Source organism: Sinocyclocheilus anshuiensis, unplaced genomic scaffold, assembly GCF_001515605.1.
Source record: "Sinocyclocheilus anshuiensis isolate Anshui unplaced genomic scaffold, SAMN03320099.WGS_v1.1 scaffold278, whole genome shotgun sequence".
Lineage (NCBI taxonomy): Eukaryota > Metazoa > Chordata > Actinopteri > Cypriniformes > Cyprinidae > Sinocyclocheilus > Sinocyclocheilus anshuiensis.
The window spans coordinates 565,183-573,473 of record NW_015546072.1 but is presented as its reverse complement, the minus strand read 5'-3'; the positions used below and the strand labels follow the sequence as shown (position 1 = coordinate 573,473).

The window sequence follows — 8,291 nt, the reverse complement described above, 5'->3', positions numbered from 1 at the left end:
CTAATAACAAAAACTATTAAAAAAACATGATTATTTAAACAAAATACTTTCAAATGTGGAGTGTCATGCAGGGAATTCTGGGAATATCAGTTTACAGTTTTTGACTGTAAATTATACATTGATTTGTTATTTTTACTTCTAAAAACTGTAAAATTAACAGCATTTTACTGTAAAATTACATGAAATTTCTGGTTAGATATGTTACCGTTTTTCCCTGTATATAGTACGGGAACTTACTGTTAACCTATTAACAGTTTTTTTCCGTAGTGTTTTTACAAAGTTTTACAGTTAAAATTACACTTATTTTTTACTGTGTATATTTAATTTCTCCTTTGTCTCTCACATCATTCTGCTCTTTGATGAATCCTGAAGGCAGTGATAGTTTTGCTTTCTGTGTTTCCTCTTTTCTCCCTCTTATTTCGGCCTCTCTGGACACCGAACAAATATAGTGTGTGAAATATTTAAGTCTTAGCGTGCGGCTGAGGCAAATAATAACCAATTCTACGGACTATTACTGGACACCTGGAGACCTCAACCGCCTTTCCTTCTTTTCGCTTCTCTTCAAAAAGAACTGTTTGCCGCAAATGTTAGCAAACCCACCCCGATCTACCGGACTAAGCAGATTACCATTAATTGTATGTGTATATGTGTTTGAAAAGAAGAGAGGGAGGGATAGAGGGATGGTTAATGCTTTGAATAAGATGGAGATCCCTGCTGGCTGTTTTGTCGTGCCCCAGAGATCAGTGCTTGGAGGTTGGGTCCTGTGGAGGGGCCCCAGCTATTGGGGCTGCCAACACACAGAGATGGTTTGATCTTAGCTGTGGCAGTTCTGTTTTCGATCAGAAATCTGGAGCTCCATGCACTCCACGTGTACAGCATTACAAAGCAGGATCTAGATTATAAGAAAATGATTTATCATCTTGTGTTTAAGCTGGAGAAGTACATGGATTCTGAGCACTATTACTGGTCGTTGGATTGACATGGGCGAAATTTTCCATTTTTGTTGTTAGATTCATTTAATTAGTGCTTTAGCAGGAGGATAATAGTGTAAAAAGAGAGAGAGAAAGAAAGACAAACCTAAGATACACATTCTCATTGAGTGACTCCACATGATTATTATACTGACCAGCCTTATTTCCCTTCCTTGAGAAAATCCTCTCTATGGATGATGAGCTAGCTTGACCCTGAGAACATGAGCTACACAAATGACAGTTCTCACAGGCAGATTCAACTTTTCAACTCTGTATCTCTCGCCCTCTGCCAGTTTAGACATTCAACCGATCGGAAACAACATCTTACACAAAGACGTTGGGGTGGGTTTAATTACCTAATCCAATGGCTTTAAATTCCCTTTTGCATTATCATCCACAGCACCTGGATAAATATTGCATGAGTTTAAATAGATAATTCTCATTCTTTAAGGGATCGTTCACCTAAAAAAACACATTTGTCATCATTTACTCACTGTCATGTAGTTCCAAACCCATTTGATTTGATTTTTTTTTTCTCTACAACACAAAAGGAAAGGTTTTAATATTGTGCTGGTCGCACTTTTCCAAGTTTATGGTGACTAGCTTTCAAGCTTTTCAAGCAAAAAGGAATGCAAAAGTGCTATAAAACTAACCTAAAAGTACCCCATTCTTTACTTGCTTTCTAAGTGTTTCAGTAAAGTTTTGATATCTTGATATCCAATGCAGTCTTATGCTTTTCACATATTTTATATCTATAAAATCTAACAAATCTGTAAGGTTTACACTATAAAAAAGGAACGTTTTGCACTTAATATTTGTGGTAATGTTTACAGTTAAAATAAATGAAGTAAGAGAGCAATACCTTTAGAGCATTTATTAGATTTATTAATCATATAAAAATCTTTTTTTAGCATTTCAAGTTATAATGTTAATAAATTGAATCTAATTATAACATATTCACCTATTTGCCAGTTGAGTAAGAAAAGTTAATTCATGATACATGGTCTGAAAGCAAGTCTTCACTTCTCAGGTAAATTTATCTTGTTGAAACGGGGTTGTTTAGACATTTCTGATGAAAAAAAAGAGCGTATATTTGGTTATACGATAACATTTGTTGTCATTTGTCTTTTTTGCTTTTTGTCAAATGGTAGCATGTCCAATAGTGAGTTTGTATGTGGGACGGTGTGTGTGCGAGAGTGTCTGTCCTCTGCACTTTAATAGATGTGCAGGAGTGAATGCAGCCTCACAGCTCCCTCTCTCATAATGGCCAGTGTGGAGTCTTTAGCCCGTCTGAATCCGAAGCCTTTGCTGATGGATAATTGCACTCCCAGCCTCTTTGCCTCTTCTTTCGCAGCTGAAAACCAAGCTCATTGCAGCTCATAAGGAATCCCCCCGCTGAAGAAGAGAGCGGGAGGGTGGGGGGAACGAGGGAAAAAAGAGATCCCAAGTTGTCCTTGTGCATAAAAGTAGATTCTGCACTTCAACACCTTTTCAAATTAATATTTGTGATGGGTCTATTCTGCGGCCGAGGTTTCTGTTCTGCGGCCTTTGTTCCTGCGTTTGATGTAATGGAAGAGAGGACAAAAAGTAGATGGGAGAGAGAGGGAAAATGGTAGTGAAGTGGGTTTAAGGGGCTGCTTCTGTGAGGGCTGAAAGGCGAGTGGTGTGAATGGAGGCTGGGAGTGTTTAGGCCCATGCCTGAGCTGTAAACAGACAGGTCCGACACAAAGGTGCGCCGCAAATGAGCACATGCTTGCGGCCCGAGCGAGAACCACCCCCCGCCCCTTCTCTGTGGGCCAGCCGCTCCTCGTAGCCATCTCCTCGAGACATCTGGCCAATCAGGGCCACGTCCCCCTCCCGTCTGAAGACCCAAATTGGGCCCCTCCCCTCATTTCGCAGCCGTGCCGGAATACCTTCTTCTCTTTCGTGTCTCTGCCTAGGCCCCAGTGCCTGGGCGGTTAAACTCTTTTGTTTGGTTAATTGCGATGAGTATAATATACTAGTCTCTCGGAGGTCCGCTTGAGACAATTAGACAATCGCCAGCTTTTAATGAGACAGCACCCAGTCACTCAGCGGCCCCCCTCCTTCCTCCTTCAGTGCCCCTCTGGCTCGTTTTTTCTTTTTGTTCGGGGGTGGTGGGGGGACGTGCTGGAAAAGGGGAATGCCTGTGAGTCGGGCTTCCCTCGGAGTAATCAGGCTGGGAAAGAAAGAGTGGAGAAATAGACAAGAATAAAAGAGGGGTATTTTGTCCTCAATCAAACTCTCATGGGCAACTCCCCTGCTTCTGAAAGGCTGTGCGAGGCTTGCGTTTCATCGCTTCGGAGCGAGGCCGTGTCTGGGAATGGCCAGGTAATGAGCAGCCATTATATTCGGCTCAGGGAGTGAGACGAGCACTTTACATTGTCACTTCTATAAGCAAGAGGGATGGCCAGAGGGCCCAAGATGACGGAACGCACCCAGGGTCCGCCGCTCCCCCCGTCCGTCTCGACAAATGGGGAAATAATGTGTCGTTTGAGAAAAATAAAGAAATGGCCGATATTAATAAGCCATTCATTACATTTTCTCTCCCCCCTCATTAATTAATAACCCCACTTCATGTCATCAAGTGTTTCGGATTCACAGGTCCCAATCTACGTTTGTGTAAAGTTGTGAAGTGCAGTGTTCCTTTTTTCCCATTGTCCCCTCTCTTCTTTTCTCCTATTCTTTCACCCTCTTTATTTTTTTTCTTTCTTAGGCGCTAATCACACTGTTACGACAAAGACAGGCTCCATTATTGCATCTGTGGCCAAGAAGAAAGGAAATGAGAGAGAGACAGGGGTTGGTCGTCGCCTGACACAGGATAATTAATCTTCCCGTAAAGCGTTGTCAGGCGGCTAAAACGGACACAAATGGATGGCCGGCATTAACCGGGGGTGTGTAGGTAGGGATTTTAACAAGCGTTTACGAGAGTCCATTTTCTCGCTAATGAAGAGGGGAATAAGTGACCCGCCACACCGGCGACTTACACTTAAAGCTCTGTCCTCCTTCATCACCGAGAGATGGACGGAAACAGGAAAAGAGTGATTCCTGAGATCTCTGTCGGCGAATGTGAGATCTTAGGGCCTCGACTGGCCAAAAATCGCAACGCCTGCCCTCGCGCAATGGCCTCTGCGTGGCCTCCCGCTCTGCCACTGCCTGGCCTGCCAATTTAATTAAAGCTCTGCAGAGTCTAGCCGCTGCAGCCAAAGAAGCTGTCCTGCCCTCCAAAGAGCTTGTTTATTTAGAGCTGATGAATGCTTCAGCAAGTAAGCCACTCTGAACTTTTAATGAGCCTTGCCGTACCCAGCCGGCAGGGAATGAAAGCGAGAGGTCTGGTCAGAGGCTCGGCGGAGGGTTGACCTGAAATGGCATTGATTATTGGCTGTACTGAGAGAGAGGAGTCTGTGCGCTCAGAACGGGCCAAAGATCGCAGCGCCTGCCCTCACGCGACGGCCTCTGCATGGCCTCCCGCTCTACCGCTGCCTGGCCTGCCAATTTAATTAAAACTCTGCAGAGTCTAGCCGCTGCAGCCAAAGAAGCTGTCCTGCCCTCCAAAGAGCTTGTTTATTTAGAGCTGATGAATGTTTCAGCAAGTAAGCCACTCTGAACTTTTAATGAGCCTTGCCGTACCCAGCCGGCAGGGAATGAAAGCGAGAGGTCTGGTCAGAGGCTCGGCGGAGGGTTGACCTGAAATGGCATTGATTATTGGCTGTACTGAGAGAGAGGAGTCTGTGCGCTCAGATCTGAAAGAGGAAGAGGAGTGTTGAGGAAGAAAAAGATGCCTCAAGTGCATGCTGTTAACTCACTTACCGGCTTAGCGTGACAGAGGCCGGTGCTTCTCTTTGTTGAAGGTGAACACTTAAAGGAATGTTGCGACTCAATGCTGTCGATTACCACAGAAAATTATTTTCACTTGTCTAAAATGGGGGAAAAATGGAATGGTGATGGGTACAAATGTGTTAGCATGAGACTGGCATGATTGAAGTTAAGAGTCTTTTAACAATATTCACAAAACGACACCAAGAACAGATATGATGGAAGAGGAATTAGTTGGTAATGCAAAAGTCTCAAGTCCATCCACCTAGAAAAGTAGTCCAACTTTCACATTTCAATAGTAAGTGCATTGATGTAAATGAGTGAGTTAGAGGGACTTCTGTGTTCTCTTGCATGATTTTAAATAGAAAATTCCTTAAAAATTCTGCCTCTTTAATTAATTCCTCCTAATTTATGAGAGTGTTGAAAGGTGAAATTTGCACCTTTAAATTGACTTTTGTATTTTGTGTTTGTCTGTTTATTTATTTTAAAGAATTTCTGTCCCCAAAACCTACGGCTTAACCTTGTTAGAGAGCAATTGAGTTTTTTCAAACAAGTTTAATGATTGAAAATGACGCAGCAGAGTGACAGTTTTAAAATCAGAATGTTTAATTTTCATTTATAAATCTTTACTTTTAAATTTTCGAAGGCATTCACATGATTTCCTGTGCCAGTCAACAGCATCTTTTAGCAAATATGAGGAGTTATACACAACCTTGGAATATTATTTATCTTTCTTTACTACATATTCAACATAAGCATGCCGAGTTTCTTTGAATGTTATTGTATGAGTGTAAGTGTAACTTAAAAACGAGTTCTCTCTCGCAAACACTCATGTTCGAGTTTCTCTGGGGAGCTTGTCTCAGTGTATGCTGAACTTTTTCTCCCCCCATCCACAGCTGAATGTATTTTACATACGAGTCTATTTTTCAGTTTCTGTCTCTTGTGATCATGTATACTGTCTGGCAAGGTGTCATTGAGCCACCGGGTCTGTGTGCTGCTGTGGCCACATTCAGGGAGGACTCTCTGGGACATTTCATTCTCCTGGTCCCAACGGCAGAAACTGAAGACTGGGGGTTTTGAATTGTTAATGTGTGCACTCTTTGGCAGGTACTAGAAATAGAAAGAAAAGACACAATTGCTGGTTAGTGGAGGCTGGGAGGGAAGCACAGAGTTTAAATAGCTGCAGACCGCGTATTTGTGAATGCCACAGATACTACGGAACTATTATTGTTTCGATGCTATGGACTTGTCTGAAGAGAGTTGTTTTGTAGTCAATATGTTTGTTTATAGGTGTGGGTTTATATGTTTATTCACTTTTCTGTGCCTTTTTTTTTGCTCTGCTACATTTTCTAACACAATAATGAGACATCTCATGGTCAGTTTGATGGCTGTACTAGAAATGTTGTTTTTCTATAGATATTTAAAGGCTGAACCGAAGCACAGGATGGACTCTCGCATAAACTTCCATCATTAAAGTGCTGCCACTCGCTGACCTGAGATGTCAGAGCTAGCGAATTCATCCTACCAGTGTATTTGTTATCGTCGGCTGTATGCGTGCGCGACTCTCAGGGGGTAAGGAGACGAAGACGAAGCAAACAAGACGTCAATGTTGCATTGCCGCCCACCCACCCTCACCCCTCCCCTCGCTCGGCACCCAAACAGTTTTAATTATATCTTCTCCCGTGTAGTGCGCCTCAGTAACCAAGGAGCTGACATTGATGCATGTGCTGATAAATCCACAAACACTGGAAACGAGATTAACAAAGATTTTGAGGAAAGGGTGACGGCTAATTTTGCGCAATGGTCCATGTCTCGCTCAGGAGTGATGTTTTGATAGAGAACCGGCTGAGAATTCAGCTTTCGTGTGGTGTAGTGGGATTAGATGGTAATATCAGGAGTTGCGTAGCATATGCACTTTTTAAATTGTTTTGCTGATATTTTTTTTTTCTCCCACCAGCTCACGTTCCATGCATCATTTTGCCAGGTAGCCATTCTTGTCCTTCTGTGTTTGTACTGATGTCGGAGTAATGAGTGCGTGTTGTGTAAGTAGAGAGGGTTTGTGTGAAGTTAACTGGTTTAAAGATTTACAGAATGGCTGTCTGCTGCTAGTTTTGATAGACAAGTAGACAGGACAAACCTAGGACAATTAATTGTGGCTAGGCTAAAATAAGTAACAAATTATATGTGTTGAAAGGCCAAACAAACCATTCTGCATTTGTATCCTAAATTGTATTTAGGAGCCTAAAGCTGATTTATTTTGTGTTGAGCGATTGGCTCATGGGGCGGCCATGTTGTTGGTCACATGACCAGCAGAATGCTACTCTCCAATACACTTTATCATGGTATCCTGGCTGTTATAAGAGTCTTTCACTCATGAAATCACATAAAAGGGATAGTTCACCCAAAAATGAAAATTTAGTCATCATTTACTCACCCCCATGTCATTCCAAACCTGTATTAATTTCTTTCTTATGTTGAACATAAAAGAAGATATGCTGGTAATCAAACAGTTGATGGTCCCCATTGACTTCCATGCTACGGAGGTCAATGGGACCAACAACTATTTGGTTCTTCAAAATTCTTCAAAATATCTTGTTTTGTGTTCAACATAAGAAAGAAATTTATACAGGTTTGGAACAACATAAAGGTGAGTAAATGATGACAAAATGTAAATTTTTGGGTGAACTGTTCCTTTAATCATGACTGACTGCGGACAGTGCATTACTATAATGTTATTGATTACTTAATTTATTTTCATAGAAGCTCCTATTTTCCTACACAATTCTGTAGTTTTTTACAAAATTATTTTGTAAAGAAATACAGAAAAACTGTAAACACATTTACAGAACAAATTGTAAATTTTACAGTATAAAACTGTAATTTACAAACAAGAAAATGTGTTTTGTACCTTTAACATATACTGACAACCACCATAATAATTAGGGATGCACCGATACCACTTTTTCCAGTACTCGCCCAATACTGATACTTTTATTTTTGGTACTTGCCTATACCAAGTACCGATACCAATATTTTCATTGCATTTGTCAATTTTTTAAATATTGGGTACAGAAACCAAAAGAGTATGTATAATGTTAGTTGGTTAACTTCATTTATCAAATAGATACAGTCAAACCAAAATTTATTCAGACACCTTCAACATTTCTCACATTATCACAGTTTATTCGCTATAGTTTAGAAAATGGTAATAAAATATGACAAGAACTCAGAGTTAAACTGTGTCAGAACAAGTACAGTACAGCCTAGCACATTTCACACAGGCTGTTAGTTTCACTTTCGCCAGAAAGTCGTGTATGCTTAAGAGTGAAAATAAATGACGTTTATAGTGAATGCCCCTATAAATTGTCTTATATTTACGATTTAGTTGTAATCCAAATGATGCGTGCTAAGCGAGCGAACATCAATAAAGATCACACAACAGAAGTGCGCGCTCTCTCTCTCTCTCTCTCTCTCTCTCTCTCCCTC

At 41.3% G+C, this 8,291-nt stretch overlaps 1 protein-coding gene across 1 annotated transcript in view; it reads left to right on the top strand.

Moving 5' to 3' along the window:
• Window positions 1-3,818, top strand: part of LOC107699675 (protein FAM172A-like) — a 59,261-nt gene extending 55,443 nt beyond the window's left edge. The window contains exon 7 of the mRNA XM_016501011.1: window positions 3,706-3,818. Within this exon, the coding sequence (XP_016356497.1) occupies window positions 3,706-3,818 (113 nt within the window). The remainder of the gene's footprint in view (window positions 1-3,705) is intronic.
• Window positions 3,819-8,291: the final 4,473 nt, after the last annotated feature.